This window comes from Drosophila suzukii, chromosome X (assembly GCF_043229965.1).
Source record: "Drosophila suzukii chromosome X, CBGP_Dsuzu_IsoJpt1.0, whole genome shotgun sequence".
Taxonomy (NCBI): Eukaryota; Metazoa; Arthropoda; class Insecta; order Diptera; family Drosophilidae; genus Drosophila; species Drosophila suzukii.
This window is the reverse complement of record NC_092084.1, coordinates 16,159,006-16,178,742: the sequence shown is the minus strand read 5'-3', so window position 1 is coordinate 16,178,742 and position 19,737 is coordinate 16,159,006. Positions and strand designations below refer to the sequence as shown.

At 35.9% G+C, this 19,737-nt stretch overlaps 3 protein-coding genes across 4 annotated transcripts in view; 1 reads left to right on the top strand and 2 right to left on the bottom strand.

Annotated features, from left to right (window-relative positions):
* Window positions 1–1,420: 1,420 nt before the first annotated feature.
* Window positions 1,421–4,248, top strand: Parg (Poly(ADP-ribose) glycohydrolase). The gene is made up of 2 exons (XM_017087006.4): window positions 1,421–2,302; window positions 2,363–4,248. The coding sequence occupies exons 1-2, from the start codon at window positions 1,590–1,592 to the stop codon at window positions 3,813–3,815; spliced, it is 2,166 nt and encodes a 721-aa protein (XP_016942495.2). The 5' UTR covers window positions 1,421–1,589; the 3' UTR covers window positions 3,816–4,248.
* Window positions 4,249–4,773: 525 nt separating this feature from the next.
* Ilp7 (Insulin-like peptide 7) lies at window positions 4,774–5,821 on the bottom strand. The gene is made up of 3 exons (XM_017086654.4): window positions 5,586–5,821; window positions 5,210–5,382; window positions 4,774–5,061 (listed from the first exon to the last, which is right to left on the bottom strand). The coding sequence occupies exons 1-3, from the start codon at window positions 5,720–5,722 to the stop codon at window positions 4,892–4,894; spliced, it is 480 nt and encodes a 159-aa protein (XP_016942143.1). The 5' UTR covers window positions 5,723–5,821; the 3' UTR covers window positions 4,774–4,891.
* Window positions 5,822–7,591: 1,770 nt separating this feature from the next.
* The window catches only part of AstA-R1 (allatostatin A receptor 1), a 113,837-nt gene continuing 101,691 nt past the window's right edge, over window positions 7,592–19,737 (bottom strand). For both annotated transcript variants that reach the window (XM_017086594.4, XM_017086595.4), the window contains 5 exons: window positions 12,986–13,104; window positions 11,579–11,654; window positions 10,196–10,351; window positions 10,019–10,127; window positions 7,592–9,688 (listed from right to left, as the gene is read on the bottom strand). In XM_017086594.4, coding sequence (XP_016942083.2) covers window positions 10,023–10,127; window positions 10,196–10,351; window positions 11,579–11,654; window positions 12,986–13,104 — 456 coding nt within the window. In that variant the 3' untranslated portion in view covers window positions 7,592–9,688; window positions 10,019–10,022. The remainder of the gene's footprint in view (window positions 9,689–10,018; window positions 10,128–10,195; window positions 10,352–11,578; window positions 11,655–12,985; window positions 13,105–19,737) is intronic.

Below are 19,737 nucleotides of genomic sequence, written 5' to 3'. Positions count from 1 at the left end.
ATTTTTTTGGTAGAATTCTTTTGATAATTATTTTTGTTTTCTATCTTGTTGTTTTTTTTGCTCCCCTTTTTGTGGTTTTTTTCGTTTGTTTACGCCTCCGCAAAAAGGAGCGAAAGAGATGGGGCGACAGAAATTTCGTGGAGAGATAAAGGTGTGTTGAACTTTAGCAAAAGTACATTTCATAAATTATATTTATTTTGGTTTTTAGCTAGCTGCGAATTTGCTTTTGGTTTTCGGTTTTGTTTGTGTGTGTGTGTGTGTGTTTTTGTAAACCTTTTTTAAATTGTTTTTGCGACGCTTTCAAAACAAACAAAAGCGCCCTGTCTCTCTCGCTCTCTCACTGTTTTCTTGCTCTCTCTCTTTCAAACTCTCTCAGAATTTTTGCACGTGTATGCAGCGGGATTTCTTCTTCTTTTCAACACGTAAGCTTAAAGGAAAGAGAGGCAAAATGCCATACTCCCATAAGAGCGAGTGAGAGCGGTATAATAGGGGTTACAAAATATAAAAAAAAACCGAGATTTCGCCACTGACGTCAACTAAAAATAATACAAAATTCTGTGGCTACTGTTTAATTAAATGGTTTGTAACTATTTTCATATTGTTCTTACCTTTGCGTATTTTGAACTTGTTTATTTTTAATTAACCGATTTATGTCGCATTTAATTTTATTTTCCTTGGTAAGTGCACTTTTTTAGTTTCCGCTAGTTACTTGTAAATCTTAACACTTACTTTGGCGCTATTTTCGTTTAACTATCGCACTTAAAAAAAAATAGAGAAAAAGTTGATAATTCGCATTGTTGTTGTTTTCTCTGTTTGTTTGTTGTTGTTTTTGCAGCACGGTTTTTTTGCAATTCGCGTTGCAACGCAATCAGTGCGGTATTAAATCTATTGGTATTTAAATACTTTCGATATTTTGTGAATATACCAACTAGAGATGGGCACGCCTTAAGCGCCAAATTTAAATACAGAAGCTATTAATCATATGTTTATTTTATTATTTGCACTGATCATTAAGAATGATATATTCATGCGATTTTGATAAACTTAAGATATATGAATATGAATGTCGAAGCTATATTAACTGATTGCCCTTTAAATTGTCAGAACGTGGAAATGGCGCTTAAAAATAACATTGTTTAATCCGCTTAAGAAAACATTGTAGATTAATATAGGCTTATTTATAAAAATATAGTTTTTCGATTATGTATTAATGAGTCTGCCTTGCACGAATAAAAAAATGTAATTCAATGATAAGTCCATGTGTTTGAAAAATTTGGCTAGAATAATATATAAATATATATAATATAATAATAATATTATTTTAATTAATTTAGTTTTCGCATAAATATTTACCTTTTATGTAAATGGTATTTTTTGTACTGCGATACTTGGCACAACTATCGCCCATCCCTAAAGCACCGGCCCGCCAGAAGTTTGGCCACACTGCATATCATCGGGAAAATAATAAGGACAAAATTATTTTCCGGATATTTCAGAGGATCCTACACTCTTCGGCACTTTGCCGTGGACCAAGTGCATCCGTATTGACCAGCCGGCTGGGCGCCCGAATTTGGCTAAGTTCCGCCAAAATGTCACAGTCAACGGATGGCGGGATTTCCACAATGGATACGGAGGAGGAGCCGGAAAATTTAGGGGACTCCCTTGAGAAATCATGGCGCGGAGTGCCCATGGAGGCAATACATCGCAATCTCCATCCCTTTGAATTGGAAAACCTGCCACCCGTCAGCGCTGGCAATCATCACCGGGTGCTGTACCAACTGCCCATCCGGGATACGCCGCCACGCCCACACAAATCTCCGGGTAAATGGGATTCGGAGCATGTGCGCCTGCCATGCGCGCCGGAGTCGAAATATCCCAGGGAAAATCCGGATGGCAGCACCACCATCGATTCTCGCTGGGGAATGATCGAAAGGGCCCTGCTGCAGCCCATCGAATCGAGTGAGGAGCTCCAGGCGGCCATACTATCCTACAATACCACCTACAGGGATCAGTGGCACTTTCGGGCCCTTCATCAGCTGCTGGACGAGGAGCTGGACGAAAGCGAATCGCGGGTTTTCTTCGAGGATCTACTGCCGCGCATTATCCGATTGGCATTACGGCTGCCGGACCTGATTCAATCGCCTGTTCCACTGCTCAAGCAGCACAAGAATGCGTCCTTGAGCCTGAGTCAGCAGCAGATCGCCTGCCTTTTGGCCAACGCCTTCCTGTGCACCTTCCCGCGGCGCAACACGCTGAAGAGGAAGTCCGAGTACAGCACTTTTCCGGATATCAACTTTAACAGGTAAGCAGAAGAAGGATCTGCCAAGAATAAATCACTATACTCCATTCCATTCCCTCACAGGCTCTACCAATCCACGGGAGCAGCGGTGCTGGAGAAGCTCAAATGCATTATGCACTATTTCCGGCGAGTGTGTCCTACGGAGCGGGATGACAGCAATGTGCCCACCGGCGTGGTGACATTTGTCCGCCGCAGCGGCTTGCCGGAACATCAGGTCGACTGGAGCCAGAGTGCGGCGCCACTGGGCGATGTGCCATTGCATGTGGACGCCAAGGGAACGATCGAGGACGAGGGTGTCGGGCTGCTACAGGTCGACTTTGCCAACAAATATTTGGGTGGCGGTGTTCTGGGACACGGCTGCGTTCAGGAGGAGATACGCTTCGTCATCTGCCCAGAGCTCTTGGTCGGCAAGCTCTTTACGGAAAGTCTACGGCCATTCGAGGCGCTGGTGATGTTGGGCGCCGAGAGATATAGCAACTATACGGGATATGCCGGAAGCTTCGAGTGGTCCGGTAACTGTGAGGACACCACGCCCAGGGACAGCTCTCGCCGCCGCCAAACGGCTATTGTGGCCATAGATGCTTTGCATTTTGCCCAATCACAGCATCAATACCGCGAGGATCTCATGGAAAGGGAGCTAAACAAGGCGTATATTGGATTTGTTCACTGGATGGTCACGCCGCCACCAGGTGTGGCCACTGGCAACTGGGGATGCGGCGCATTCGGCGGAGATTCATACCTTAAATCCCTTCTGCAACTCATGGTCTGCGCCCAACTGGGCAGACCGTTGGCCTACTATACCTTTGGTGATACCGAGCTTAGAGACGATTTCCATGACATATGGCTGTTGTTTCGAAGTGAGGGTACTACGGTCCAGCAGCTTTGGAGTATTCTAAGATCCTATAGTAGACTTATGATGGAGAAGACCCCCAAGGAACCGCGTGAGGGCAAGGCATGCAAAAAGACGCTGTACGAATTCATAAGGGAGGAACTGAAGAAGGACAAAGACGGGCCAGGAAATGGATCGCCCGCAGAAGCTGGAACATCAAAAGCAGCTGGATCAGGAGAAGCAATCTGCGAAGCAAAGCCTTTAGCACCCGCGAAAATCTCACCAGAACTTACCAAAAAGCCAGTACTACCTAAAGCCGCTGTCAGCCAAGGAAGTCCTGATCTGTTTCCCACGCAAGAGTCCCACGATTCCGATTCCTCGCCAGAACAAGTCATTCTCATGCTGTCCGATGATGAGGAGACCAATGCCATGATGGAGGCCGCCAGTTTGGAGGCGAAGAACAGCGAGGAAGTCAGCAACAGCAGCACACCGGCCAAGAGCAGTAGTTCCTCCTCGAAAACAGGAGGCGGCCGCCAGTTGACATTGCTCGAGATGCTGGACTCACATTACGAGAAAGGACAGGCCTCAAAGAGGCCACGAAAAGCACCCAACTGCAGCAAGGCTGAGGGTCCAGCAAAGAGTCGCAAGGAGAACGACGAGGAGGATAAGAAGGATATTGTTGATTAAGTGATATTGCCCTAGAGGATTTATACTGCCCTTCGATGAGAATTTCTAGCCGAAAAGATCCCATAAAGCATAGGTATTTTTAAGTACATATTAGGACATGTTAAAGTAGGCTCAAAATTTTGTATATGCAATGTTTACAATTTACTACTAGGCAAAATGCTTCTAGAGACTTGAATGCTCGTTGACACTTAGCGGAAATGCGAATGTGTAAAGGCTTTCTTAAGGTTTTCGAATATTTTAAACAATTGTTACATTGCCTACACAACTTAATTGGGTCTTCTTTTTGTCTGCTTCAATATTGTTGCTGAATATTTCCAAAAACTATTCAATCTTCATTTATGTTTGCATGGCTATTCATAAGAAATATTAAAAAATTGACTATTAAATGAAAATGAAAAAGGATAAATAAAGCTTTTAATGCTCTCTCACTGTTCTTTAATGTTTAAAATATTATTTAAAAACAATTTAACTTACAATTGTAAGACAAGCTTAATGTGTAGATCTTTTATAAATTTGCATTAATAAGTATAGCGATTATTATGAATGTTGTATTCGCATTTTTTTAATATTATAGCTATTCTTTCAAGTCAGAAAACATTTTGGTATGCTGAATAAAAATGTAACTTGCGAAGTGATAAACAAGATTGACTGATATATTCTTTCATATCATGTTAATAAAGATATAACCATTTTTAACATGTTATATTTGATGGAGTGGACATTTTAAATTGTCAATAAATACATACCAAATACAAAAATGTAAGTTCCGTACTTTTGCGATGGAAAGTGAAAGTAGATTTTTAATTTATTTAATATCTTCGTATCCTTGTAATTGTCTAGGCTAAGATATCAAAAAAAAAATGTTGTCTGTATCAAAATTGTAAGTAGATTCTTTATATACCGAATACAAAATATGTAGTTGAACTCAGTAAAGATTTTTTTTGAAAACCAAAACCTGTTTATTTTTAATAAGAGTTTATTTCACCACAACAAGAACATCAACAACAACCACGAAAAAAAAGCGAATATACATATATGGTATTATATATCTAAGCAGATCTAACGTTGCTGGCGAATCAATAGTGATTGCGTCGTTTGTTTGAAGGACAGTACTCGGCGTATTCCTCCCAGGTGCAACCCGCCTTGGTGCAGCATTCATTCGAGATCGATGGAGTATGACCATCCGATCGGCGACTTCTCAGGAACATGTTGGCATAGTTGACGTGCAGCCAGGTGGATCCATCAGCTGGAAAAATACCAGAGATCATTGCTCAAAAGAAGGCATTGATGATTTAAAATCTATATCTATATCATTATCATTGCTCGTTTGTGAAATTCCTTTAGAACTTCTGGTTTCACTATCATTTCCACATATATTGTAGACATAGACTTACGGTCCGTGGGGCTCTTTTTGATCCAGGCCTCATCATTGCCTGTCCTCTTTTTGTTGCGCCGCGTAAGTCGGTAAATATCCTTCTCGCAGGCCCAATACAGCTGACGGACGAGCTTGTCCCGGCAGCGGGAATGCGTCTCCTGGTGCCACACGTTCTCCCAGTCCGATTGCGACCTAAAAAATAGGTAAAACCTCTTGAATATAACAAAAATTTTGTGCTATATATGATTATTCCGACATAATACATCCAACCTGTAGTTTTCATATCATTAGCACCACTTAAAACTATCCCTAGCAGTTAACAACCTCACGTAACTTGGCTTCTATCGAACCGATTTTAGTCGGAGAGGTGTCAATGGAATGGTAGCTCAACTTACCGCTCACGGAAGAGCATCTCGAGACCCTCCTCCGTGTGCTGCAGTGCCTCCGGCGTGGGGATCAGCGGCAGGACGAAGAGAAGGACAGCGCCGCAAAGCGTCCAACTGCCCGTGTTGGGTAGCATCATCTTGGACATATCCAATGTACCCGAATTGGACTTGGAGGCTCTGTGATCCTTTGATCTCCTGGTGTGGCTCACACGGCGAACGCGTGGCGACTGAACGCTCTGGCCGGGATGTTGTCCGGTTTTGAAATATAACCGGAGCCGGGCTCCACCGAAATGGCGGCCAACTGTCGGGCGTCGGCGGCATAATTAAATCGGTTGGTCAGCGCTCTATTTGAAGTAATGAGGCCCGGGTCCAGGACCTTTAACACACACTCGGCCAATCCACTCTAATGAAGAGCAACGGCAGCAATTGCGTATGCGGCCCGTTGGCCCGCTTATTGCCTTGTTTATCTGCGTTTCCATCGGACACCGCAAATTGGACCCACTTCCTCTGTCCTTTGCTCCTCGGTTCACCTGAGATTTCCCATTCGGCCCACCTGAAACCTGTTGCTTGGCTAACAAAACATCATAAAATCCGGCAAGTTACACTGTTTGCCTCGTAAAACGAGCCGAACGCCGGGCACTTGTTTTTATTTCGAAGTTGGCATAAATTTTTCAATATTTGCACGAATTTCAATACTGCCCACGTTGGTGGAACAGTGGGCTAAGTATGTGAAATACGGAACAAAACTTTTATAGAGCGAATATGTGTTATACTTTTATAGAGCCATATAATTTTTAAGAGCTTTTTAGTTTATATACCAATTTCATAATTATGTAAAAACGTTAGAGACATTTACACAATCCTCTTAAACTGCTCTTTTAGTCATACAAATAACATAACATATTCGTATACTAATGAAAAGACAAAAAAAAAAATGAAATACTATTTGATTGGGGAGTGTAGGGTTACGAGTAGGGTAAGGTGACGAACTCTTAAAATTTCATGTCTGACGTCACGTAAAAAATTCAAAAATATTGTAGTCGATTTTTCTTACTTTGCTGACAATGTATTTATATTATATTATATACTATATTATTAAGAATTCGCGGATATTTTTGTTTATTTATTTTAATTTTTATATATTTTGACTAAAAAGGTGGAGCAAAAATTTAAATTGTATTCCATTAACGTCAAGTTCAAGTTTTCTAGAAGAAAAAATTAAGAATTTGCACATCTACACAGAGTTTTAGTGTGTAGTTCGTCACCATACGAGTTTTTTAAGTCAGATATTTAATACCAACGCTGAAGTAAGAAAAATATTAAACAAAATTTTATAAAATTGTTGTTTACCTAATATAATGATTTCCTTGAACAATTTTTTGTAATTATAAAAAGGATTTTATTTTACCCACGGTGACCCCACAGAAAAACACCCACACAAGACAATAGGTTAGCTAAATAATGTCACTGTTTACACATTCCGTGCGAATTTATGATGCACCTTTTCCGGCCACAAAGTACATTCCTCCAGTTCCACGTCGGAGTCCTTTATCCTTTGCTTATTTTTCCAGCTCAGTTCTTGGATGACTTTGCCGGTGGTTGGTTGCTTTTTAGAGACCGTGTTTTTTCTGCCATTTTTTGTAAGTGCTTCCCAAACACAGATTTTGTATAAATAAAGAAACAAAGAGGTGCTACAAAATATTTCAATGTGTTAACGTATTTAAATTCATTCTAACAAAAATTTTAAACCCAAATATTTTTCTTAGATAAACAAGCAATCAGTTGAAACCAATGAGCAAACAAATAAAGTGTCAATTTAATGCTGATATTGTACTAATATTTGCTTGTCACTTAAAACTATTGTAAATAGGTTTTGCTTAATTAACACAAATAATTTATTTGCTGTTGTATTAAAGGATTTAAACGATTTATCTGCATCACGTCCCGTTTTTTTTTCTTTTGACCTAAAAGTAAAATAAAAGCCACGACCAGGTCAATAAAAACTAGAATTAATGTTGTGTACACAGAGTCATCAATTTTATTTAACACATTGAACAAATTTTATTGTACATATACATTCATATACAAATACAATAAGTTCTGCTTTTCATCTTACGCTATAAAACTATTTGCTGCATATTTGAAAATCAAAAAAGAAAAGGGGTTATTCCATAATGCATTTTTTACTCGCTAGGTTTGTTTTAAATTGTGTGAGGCTAGGCGACTAGCGAATACCCTACGGGCCACACAAAAAAAAAATTGTTCAATTTTTAGCTTAAATTCTAGAATATTTAAATTTTTATCTTTTCAATTTTGCTTCTCTTGTTCGGCTGCTTCCTTTTCTAAATTCAAATATTGTTCAATTCCACAACTGTGCTAGGAATGCAGTAGAATACATTTACAAATACAAATATAAATACATAAACTCGCATTTATGTTGCCATATATATTAATATCTTTTTGATATAATAGATACAATAGTTTTCTTAGGTTAAATACATTGGTATACTAAAAGGGGAGTAGGTGTTCTTAATAGATTCGAGACTATTTTTTGACTAATATAAAGCTTTATTTATATTTAAGCTTAATATTATTTTCAATTTTGTTCAACAATTAAATTTGTTTGTTTCAGTTTTTATAAATGGTAATTTTACGCTGAATTTTTTCAGCTTAATTCAGAAAAAGCAAATATGTCAATCAAGAACACTTACTCCCATTTTGTTATATTTCTAGTTTTATAATTATTTATTTTTAACGCTTTTGTTGTGTTACACTTAAATTCGGCAAGGCCGAAGCCATGCAAACCAATAAGTCAACAAAACAATCTAAATGTTTAATCGATTTGCCTTATTTAATAATCAAATGTGTATATGTATTGTTATGTATAATTAATTGTATTTTAGATGATTAACTTATGTCAAAACTAAAACATTTCGCATGGTCAACAATCGGCTAATTTATGAATTAAATCTATTACGAAATGGAGGGGACTTTTGGGTGACCTATGGCTAATTTTTCTTTGATTCAAAGGGTCTTTAATTTATGCAGATGAAAACATTGTGTATCTGTGTTTTATTTTTATTGTTGAATTAAATCTAGATTGATTTCATTTGCATAAAGAAAAGAGATGAAAGGATTATTGGGGCTTATTTATATTCAAATTGAGCTTTGCTAGTTGCAAAAGGTATTACTAGTGACATTTTCTTAAGCCCTTAAATCGAATTTGAATTACTGAAACTTTAATCTTCATCTAAAATTCCAGCTCTTTTAATATAAAGTTTGTCTTAAGTGTAATACAAATTTCAGTTATTTTTGTGCTACTTGGCCATACAATATACATATATTTCAATAGGCAACGCAAAAAACAATCAGCTTTCGAAAATCGTTTATGTAAATTCCAATGTCCCACCGGTAAATCTCTTTCGTTCAATCTGGTCATGTAATTTTATAATAACTTACTTTTCAATTATAAATTTTTGCTATTAAACGCTTAATTACTAAATGACACACATGCAAATTACACAGAAATCTACACATTGTTACAGAAATTCCGCTGTCCATTAATCCTACTCATTAATTTTAATGTCAACTCTCATCAATTTCTGTCACACGGAATTTACAGCATATCTGTTTCAATTTTTTTTTTGGTTTGCCATATTCAATATTTCAGATGCAAATTTCATTTCAAACAATTAAATTGTAAGTTTTTTTTTATAAAATTAAATTGTATGTTATAGTCTTAAGTCTATCCATTTATCCGCTTAACTTTTTATGTCTCAAATAAATTCTAAAGGGCGTCTATAGAGTTAAAAATCAATTACATAAATCAATTCAACAATGAAAAAATTTAACAAATATTTTGATTTCATGTTAAGGAAAAAAAAAGTGTAATCAAAACAATCACATTTCATAAATCGGAAAATTATATTCTCCTAATAGACATATATTGGTTAGTATATGTAGATAGTTAACTTATATGCGCTGCGTTTAAATTTTTCCTTTAACATTAGTGTTTTGTATTCTTTGTTAGCTTTAAATTCACATTTTCTAGCTGGGGTTTGAAAGTCGCCTTCAAAAATGATGTGACGATCCCAATTCATCATTCTCAAGAGCTGTGAAGAGAAAAATTTTTTTTTAATTAATTTAATTATTTCTAAACCTAAATAAAAATATTTAAAGATCTGTTTGACAAATGCCTTTTAATATAGATTAAAGAACAAGTTAAATTTGTAAATATGTCTCAGTAAAAAAATAAAAAAATCCATTTATATTTAAAAGAAATAAATTGCATACTAAAATTCTAAATTTGTAATATTTACTTTAGTTTACGGTCTAAAGAAAATCAAAGTTTTGCCATCAAAATTAGGTAGGTATACTTTTCTATGATATATTTTAATCACTTAAACATTTAAGTTTAAGTAAGATTAAAGACATAAACACACCCGCTTAGAGCATTTCAATATTGGACGTTCCGTTGCCGGTTGCAGTTCGCGTGGTCTTGGTCACCTGTTGATTGGTCATCAAAGGAGGCGGGCTGCCACACCAAACCACCTGAAAGTTTATTTATAAATAGTTAATAAACAATTTATTTAGAAAATATCTAGAATCACTGGGCTAACCTTGCGGAATGCCTTGCGAAAGTTGTCGGACAGGAAGGCATATAGTATGGGATTGATGCATGAATTTGTGTAGGCCACCACATGCGAAATAATCTGGATGATGACCGACAGGTGGCTGCCGCCATAAAGATTCAAAGCCTTCAGCACAAGGATGACCTGGAAGAAAAGGTATTATGGAGAATTAAAGATATGTTGAAAATAAATAAATTATCTATCTATCTATCTATTGGAAGTATTCATATTTTTGGATTTTGCTTATAATTCCCAACTAGTTATAGAAGAAAATAATTATTTTATTAGGTTCTTAGACAATATTATTTAAAGATTTAAGCTTAAGGTCACGTAGCTATAGCTTAATTTAAGTTCGCCTGTAAATTTTACATTATAGTCGAACATTTTATAATAATAATAATTATTTAAAGATTAACACATTTTGTAAACTATTGCTTTGTCTTGAAAATTTTACTTTTCTTGCACTTTGCTTAGAATTCCCAACTGGTTATAGTTGGAAAATATTTTTTTAACCAGCCATTTAAAGGACTTTTTGAAACTCTTTCTATAAAAATAAAGTATAAGTTTGCTTATCCCTATAGTCTCCATATATATTATAGATTAAAAAATTATTATTATTATTAAATTACAGGGAATACCTCTAGAAAGAGTTGCTTTTAAAGACCACTAGAAGCATTTTTTTGCCATATGCTGGCATTATAAATGCATTTGGCACATCTTGCACATCGAGAATGTCCGTGTAATTGTAATTTCGTTAGTAATTTGTGAGCACATTGATTTTGTGCAAATACTTTGAGTGCTGGCAGCTCAAGAAGCAGCAGCTGTTGGCTTATTAAACATCGGCAAATAAATGGGGCGACTTGATCCAAAAAAGGGGGCCGGAATATCGGAAATGTCAATTTATCGCAACTATCCATTGTGTTTGCCAAGAAAATTTGCCAGCAGCTGTTGCCACTGCCAATTTAAGCCACTCAAATCGCAAGTTGAACTTTAAGTAAATCGATTTTGTCTTATAAAGGTCTTCTGAGCTGGATACTCATTTGGAAATATTTATGTTTTTGTTATGCACTTTGCAACTCCTAAAAATATTAGCTAACAATCAACCTTGACCTTCACTTTATCAATTACCAATCGGCGAATATCAATGTCAGACGCCAATCTTTGTTAGACCAGAAAATAATATGGCCAAAAATACATAAATCTGATGAGATTTCCTGGTCGCCTGTCAATCAGATGGTATATAACTAGTGTTATTAAAAATTACGAAATTGACATTAATGAGTTCGTTGGAAATTTTCCGCTGAACTTTATGATATTTTATTTTTATCTGAGTTTTGATTTTATTTGTGGTGGGTGTTCATTTTTACTTACATGAATGGGGAGCCAGCAGATGGCAAATGCCAATACGACAACAACAACCATTCGGGTGACGCGTCGTTTTCCCTTCCTGAAACAATAACAACAACAACAACAAGAAATGGGAGAGTTAGTATGGGTTGTACATATGCTATATGGTATATGCATATATAGATAGAAAGATCTGGGGGTGCATATAAATTATGCCGCAGTTCAGTTTGTGAATTTTGCATTGCCTGCTGCTCGGTGATTTATGAACTTTGCGTGCGAATTGCGAACTCGTCGCAAGTTCATTTCCATTCAAATTTAAAACGCAGCCTAAAATGTACATACATGCTATATACAAAGACTGCCCGATACTGCATGAAATATATGTTACAACAACCGCATTCGATTACATATGGGTTAAAGCATTTACATTAAAGTTGTTTTCTTCAAAAATATCCCTTTTTATTTTTCTTTAACACTTTATTGATTCCATCGGAAAAGTTTGCCTCAACTGAATGTGAGTACGATTTAATAGTATTCGATTTATGATAAAACCGAACTTTGCCAAAGTATTTTTCAAAGTTTAAAGTTGCTGCAAGTTTAACTTGAAATTGATGGTTGGTGACCCCGATCACGTCTGCGTTACTTGGGTAACTTTAAGAAACATTAACTTTTAAGAAACTTGCTTTAATGCCTTTGCAATGTGGTTTAAAGAAGAAATTCTATTTGTTTTGTTTTGAAATTATAATCTATTGCTGAAAATTTTTTCATAATTGTGCTAAAAGTAGTTATAATTATTTGGTGACCCCGATCACGTCAGGAACTTTAAGAAACTTGCTTAAATGCTTTTGCTATTTGGCTTAAAGAAAAAATTTAATATGTTTTGTTTAGAAAGTTTAAAAATATTTATTTTGTATTATAATTGTTTTCTAGCCTAATCAAATACTTTTGTATTTTTGCTTCAATTCGTTTCAAATTCCTGACAAGTCCTCAAAGTATCTACTCAAGATGGTATGCCAATATGAAATTCCAAGAAATTATTTTCCCATGCTTTGCGTAAACATGAACCTAATTCTAGTTTTATTTCGCAAATAATATGAGCAAGTCAAACAACAAATATTGTCCTCGTCACTCCCATTTTTTCCCGGAATACTGCGGCAATCCTGCGGGAATATCGCTCACATTTGTACTTATGTTTCGGTTTCGTTGACCTAGCCACTTAAAAATGCATGAGCCAAAGCTCATGAGCTTTCCTCACAGCCTAATAAAAAGGCATTCATCATGGCAGCAGGTGCGTAGCTAAAAAAAAAGAAATATATAAAAAAAACCCAGGCCAGAAAAATACTTTTACACACGGCGTATACGCGATATTTGTGGGTGTAGACTTGTGAGGATTTTCCTTTTAAGAGCACTATATCGTATATACTAACTCACCGTGACTCTGCAGAAGGCTTGCAGCCGGGAGCACTTTTCCACAGACGAGCCAGCATTCCCATGTAGAGGAAGCAAATCAGCGTTAAAGGTGCCACATAGGATGATAAAAAGAATGAGACCTGCAAAAAGATACAAGATAAGCTTAAGGATCTAACAGATTTGTGCTGGCTGGAGAATCTGAATAAAATTATACGCATGGCTGAGCAATTTTCAACTGTGCGACAACTTGCAAAAAGGTGACACTTCTAAAGCCCACAACCTATGGTATTTTAATTTAAAGTTTTTTGTGCTTGAATGCAGATTGGTGACCCAAAACTATACTTTATGAGTCCATAACATGGCATATGGTATTCTGAATTATAAAAACTTTTGGTAACGCAAAAAGTCACTTTTAAGGTTCATGACTTATGGTATTATTATTCCTTAAAAGTTTGTTTGAATTTGAATTCTTTAATTGTAATGTTTATTTTCTAGGAAAAATTTTGCAGAATGGTGACCCAAAACTAAACTTTAAGACCTAATAACTTGGACTATGCTATTCTGATAAATAACAACTTTGTTTTTTAATTAATTATTTTAATTTTCTTCTTTAAAATTTGATTGTTTGTTTCTAATGTTTAAAAGGATTTCAAAATGGTGACCCAAAACTTGAATTCTGTCAATTCTGTCAAGTCAACACAACGTATTAAAATTTCAAAGTGGCGTACCTCCGTTAACTTTTCTACTAAGCAAATTAGTAAATAAAATACAAATGAACCCTTTTTATTTCTGAGAAACTGCCTGCACTCCGGTAATATTTAAATATTTATTTATTTTCAGCTGCTCATTTTTTGCATCTGCTTCTGGTCGAAGGTCTTTCCCTTTGCCATCTGCTGCCATGTCAGCGGCTTTTGTTTTTGCATGGAAATTGTCAGAAGCGCTGACCCGTAATGTTGACCAGATACCAGATATGAGTACCAGACACTTGCCAGCCCCCGAAAAATACCCGAAGACCACCAATTCCATTCACCAGCTGCCGCTTAGCCGTATTCCCAACAGGCAAAAAGATATATACGCGTATATATCCATAAAATACGCGTGTGTATAAGATAATAGCCCTGGAAAAACTGGCGGAAAATACTCGTAGCTGAGCTGGTTTCCGGTTGAATATCTCTGTTATTTTCGGCGCAAAGTTCACGAAAAAGAATCGACTTTAAATTGGCCATAAATCGAACAAAGTCATCGTTGGGTAGCTATTTTTAAGTCGACTATGACTGAATTTACATGAAACCAAAGGTCAAATTAATTGTAAGAACCACCTTTTGAAGCATTTTTGAAGCCGGTTCGGTGGAGATCAACTTAATAATTGGCAGTAATTTCTGCCTTTTACGAACTTTATGAATTGTTGAGCTAGTTTGGGGGCCTTAACCAACTTTACATATTGATATTTAAAGTACTCGCAGCCCTATTCGCGTTTTTCATGGGGCCGTGCATCCATTTTGTGGATATCCAATGAGCTGCTGGCTTAAAACTCATTTGGCGGCGCCTCAACTTTCGAGTGGATTCGAGTTTTTCTTTGTGGGTGGGTGGCAGTTGGCAGCCGTCAGCCATGTGTAAATGATTAAGGGGCAACCCCTAGCCGGAAAAGCGGAAAACAGGCAATGAGAACCAGCCAAATATGCACAAAGGTGCAAGTCGAAATATATGCATATATATCAATTGTGGGCCTCGAAGTGAGGCCAATGAAACGGAAAAAGAAAGGAAGCGCGAAGGATACACTGCGAAAAAAATATAAACTGGACAAAGTTATGGTTCTGAGAAATTAAAGCTGATAGCGGATGAAATAGGATGGCATTCGTTTCCTTTTTTATAGACAACCCAAATGATGTTTCTCGTATTTCTTAATATTATTGGATTGTTTTAAAATTATCATTACAAAAATATTCAAGCATGACAGTTTCATTAAAATATGTAAAACCATCAGAAAACATTTATTTAGAGATTAACCAAGTCTTCTAACGCAAATTACTTTTTTTATAGATTTACTGGGTGTCACTAGAGTTTTGAATTCACTTTTTAGTTTAAGTTGTCTAAAAGTATGCAACAATAAATTTTGAATTCAAAAGTACAGTGAATTAATTTAGAGCTACTAGTATCCTTTATTCACTGCATACTTTTAGACACTTAAAATAATATTTAAATGTGATTTCAAAACCCTGCAGATTAGCTTAATAAAAACAATTCAAGTAAATAGTAATGGTAAATTTAAGATTAATTAACACATATATAGATGTCAGTTGCATATTAGTCTAATAGACTTCCTTTTTTTTGATTTTGAGGTCAGGTTTTTTATATATTTTTTTTGCCAGTGCATCGATGAAATCGCGCATACCGGTATTGTTAATAATAATCGTTGCCACGCCTCCACCATTCATATTCCGGGCGGCGGGACACGAATGCCTGACAGCTATGGAATCGGAATCACTTTGTTGGAATTTACCCATGGCCATGGCCAATGAACATGTCGTTTGTTATCGACAACGACAACGGCAACACAAACAAGGACATCACAGGGAGGACGAGTGATATAATCCGCGCCGACACTTCTCGGATCCGTATCCCCGAATCCGACTTCAAATACGAAAAATCAGGGCCGGATATCTTTTTCAGCACTCACCAGATTTTACACCTCTTTTATTTTGCACGTCAGTAGATTTTAATGATTTTTGTGATTTTGTATCACTTATAACAGGGCCTAAAACTAGGCAATTATTTATGCTTTCCACCAAAGAGTGTTAACTATTTTACAGCATAATTTAAGGCAATATCAAAGGTTTAAAATTGGCTTTTCGTAAAAAGAACCTTATAAAAAATATAGTTGAACTTATCTTAATAAATAGTTACTAAATAAATTAGAATGGTAAAAAAGTGAGCTAAAGTGGATGGGTTAAAATTTAATAAATAAGAATATATTAAATAAATTCAACATTATGTGTTAATAGTTTCCTTCCATTCCTCCTTTTTATATTATTATTTTTAAAATTTACTTTCTGAGAACTGACAAAGAAGTATCTGTAAATCGTATCCCATATCACATGCCTTGCACATTCGCTTATTTATTCTGCTGAGATGAAAGCGGATTACTGATGCATTAATTAAAGTATTGATTGCGAAGGAAATTGTTTGTAATGCGCGACAATGATGTTAACGATATCTCTGCTGAATACTGAAATTTATGACACATTCGAAAGACAATGGGAATTATTCTGAATATCATTTACTCCCCTTGGTTGTCCTTTTTTTTATCCGCTTTGTCTGATTGCTAAGTGTCACAAGCTGATTGTTACGGTTACTCAAGCGGACTAAAAAAGGATGATTGGCTTTGTTGAACAATAATCCGATTTTCTTGGTTCTTTTGCGAGTAATGGTAAAGTGTAATTTAGTTTGTATTTCAAATGTAAGATTTGTAATGTATTTAATTTTGAGGAAATGCATATTTGTTTTAAATTTAAGATTAAGCTGAAAAATGAAACCGAATACATTCTGACTTGCACAATTTTTCTATCCCTCTCAATACTCTTTAAAATTAACTACAGTTGTCAGCAAAAACTTTCCCCAAAAGTGACCTCAGCTGCTTTAAGCCAAATTGTCTATTTAAACTGAAAACGAAACAAAACTGAAAGTCATTTTCGCACCAAATGATTAGCAAACAGTTCCAAATGGGTTTTTTGCTGTGCCCGATTGCATTTGGAAATGGATGATCCAGACATTTTGCTCTTTCAATGGGCCGAAACAAGTGCGAATAATATATACAGATCTCAGTATGATATGGACTTGAGAAACTATAAACATTGTCATGGGATGTGAGGGTTATAAAACTTCCGCTTAGGAAATAGAAAGATGCAAAATATGCTAGAAACAAGGATACATGGACACTCGCATCGAATCGATAGATATACACCATGAAATTTTACAGCACAATCGCCATAAATAAAAGTGGCTAAACTTGAGCAGTGAACTTTTTGTATATTGTGTTTTTTTTTTCCCTTTGCCCGGCCTTTAAACTTTATGCTGGTCCTAATAAAAAGCCATAAACTGAAGTGTGTGCCATATGATAAATGGTTGGGGGGTGTATACTTAATATTCGGCATGACCCAAAAATTGCGCCTGGGATTTGTCCATAAACGCAACTTGACACTCAGCGAAATTAATCAAGTTGCCAAAGGCTCTGATGAGAGTTTTTTTTTCATCATAAATTTTCCCTCGAAATTTATACGTATATTTACCCCCAGGAAATTTAGCAGAAGAGATGATTGAAATTATAAATTGGCTGAGAGATTGAGGACATCAATTGCTGGCACTTTTAATAATAGCTTTAATAAAGTGGATAACTAATCACCAAATTCTGTGTAATTTATTTAGTAATTTTATATTTTGTTGCAGGCTTTTTTCTATACCGAATTCTAAGAAAAAATATTGGTTCCTGTTATTACAGTGTTAGTTAGTTAGTCTAAACATGGTTGTTAATGTTTGAAAAATTCAAAGACCAGGGATTTTTTAGTAAAAAGAACAAAAGTCAACTTTAATAAGCTTTGAGAACCGCTAAAGTGCCGTTATGCCTGTCTTTTTTTTTAGGGGGACGGGGAGTATTGAAAGATAAACACTATTTTCCCGCCCAGTTTTCCCATTTCCACCGCCTCTTTCCAGACTATTTGTTTCAGTTTTATGAGTTCTTTACGATGACAACAATTCGGTCGTTAGTTTCGATGTTCGTTTTGCTTTGACGGATGCGTCGCACAAGTTTGATCCATTTTTATTTTATTGCCAGACAAGGCTCAAACTAACAAACGATATATATATATATATTGACCCTGACAATGACTATTTCCGGGGGCGGAAAATCAAATTCTAACTAAAAATGGAATTTCCCATTCAAACGCCATTCGATGTTGTAGTTTTCATGGTCTTTTGAATAAGCGTAAAAATAAAATTGAAATTGTTTAAAATTTGTATTTTTTATAATGGGTTTAAAATTATAAATATATTTTATAATCAGCAAATTTTATAATATTTATTTTTTTGTAGGATTTTTTTAACATGTGTTACTTTTGCATCATATGTCAGTTAAACACAATAATAAAAGTATTGCTACTTTATTCTCTTTAATAAATTTTAAATTATAAAAATAATTTAAACTAAAATAAAAAAATTATAGAATATATGTGTCATGAAGAATTTTTTAATTTAAATGTATTAAGTAATTTTTATATATTTTTTCAAAATATAAGTTATAGGAAATTTACTTTTTCTTTAAAAAAAACTTTTAAGTGGTACTTGGATAAAACTATGAATACTTTGCTAACATCTTTCGGGGTCAGATTTGTTTGAACAAAGAATGAATAAATGCAATTGAAATCTTTGATAATCCCGCTCTAATTGCCAAAGTTTAGTTTGTCCACGTGGAATACCTTTAAAGAGCATCTACACTTTGTATTCAGACACCCAAAGTTGCGGTTTCCTTTTCGTGTTTTCCAAAGCAATTGCGATTTATGTGCTCAGTTGGGGGGATTTGGATACGGGCAGGGGGCGGAGGTCGGAGGGGGCGTGGTGCGACCCGGACTCAGGGACGGAGGACATGCCGTATCCGTAGTCGTGTCCCCGTATCCTTATCCATGTCAGTGTCGGAAAACCCGGAGCGAAGCGAACTGTGCAATTTGCCGTGCCAGTTGGCTTTCGAGAGGAGTGGAAAGGTGAGCCGGGAAAATTCACGGGTGCATATTAGCTGAAGATACCGAATAGCTCAGGGAGTCAGTCAGTCAGTCAGTAAGTCACCAGGGCACACTGAGCGAAAAGCTACAGATACTTGAAAAATTCCACCTTTTGGCAATTTATTTAAAAGACTATTTCCTAAAAATAGTATATGATTTTTAAAACCTATTTTATATATTATTCTAAAGTTTTATTACAAAAATTGTATGTTCTATTCCAAAAAGAACCATTGAGACACTATAATTCCCAACTGGTTATACCAGTAAATTATAAAAAATAAATATATCAAAAACTTTTTCTATTAAAAAACCAATGTTAAAATAAGAAAAGGGCAGTTGTATTTGTAGTATAGTATTATTAATATAACTTATTTAGTTAATAACTAAATTTTAATAGCCTGCAACTTTTCAAGTAAAGAAGTCATAGTCAAAAATTTATTGGTCAACCTTAGTTAAAGATTTAATTTTAGTACAGACAAGTTATTACAAAATGTACTTTTAATTGCCAATATAAAATAGTCACAGAAAATGGCTGCCCTCTTTTTGTCAGTGTAGCTAGTCAGCGCCTCATTCATTCCTTCTTTGAATGGAAAAAGACGACAAAGCTCGTTCATTCCACTCCCCTTCACTCAACGCCCTTAGGGCCAAAACAACTGTGGCTTTTCCGGTGTAACATCCTTCCGGCATGAAATTACACTCGAAGACCTTCGCAGTACCCGAATTGATTAATAGACAAAAGTTCAAGTAATAAACATAACAAACTCGGGGGCGAAAAATATGAGCAACTCAAGCGAACGGAAAAACCATTTGGGGTAACGCAGATCTATGTGAGGGAATCTAGACCATAATGATGATGGAATTGTGCCATCTTCGCCCTCCGAAAACTGGCGAATAATTGCAAAATACGGCAATGGACGCACTGGAATCGTCCTTTGCCAGGACCAAAACCGAAAATGCACTTTGCGGATGCACAGTGGTTTAATCAAGTGAAAAGAATATGTGCTA

Excerpts from the sequence above, each read along its gene's own strand:
- Parg (XM_017087006.4), top strand. The coding sequence starts at position 1,590 with ATGTCACAGTCAACGGATGGCGGGATTTCCACAATGGATACGGAGGAG. Across the intron at positions 2,303-2,362 it reads CCGGATATCAACTTTAACAG|GCTCTACCAATCCACGGGAG; the intron begins GTAAGCAGAAGA and ends ATTCCCTCACAG.
- Ilp7 (XM_017086654.4), bottom strand. The coding sequence starts at position 5,722 with ATGTCCAAGATGATGCTACCCAACACGGGCAGTTGGACGCTTTGCGGC. Across the intron at positions 5,383-5,585 it reads GAGATGCTCTTCCGTGAGCG|GTCGCAATCGGACTGGGAGA; the intron begins GTAAGTTGAGCT and ends CCTATTTTTTAG. Across the intron at positions 5,062-5,209 it reads CAAAAAGAGCCCCACGGACC|CTGATGGATCCACCTGGCTG; the intron begins GTAAGTCTATGT and ends GTATTTTTCCAG.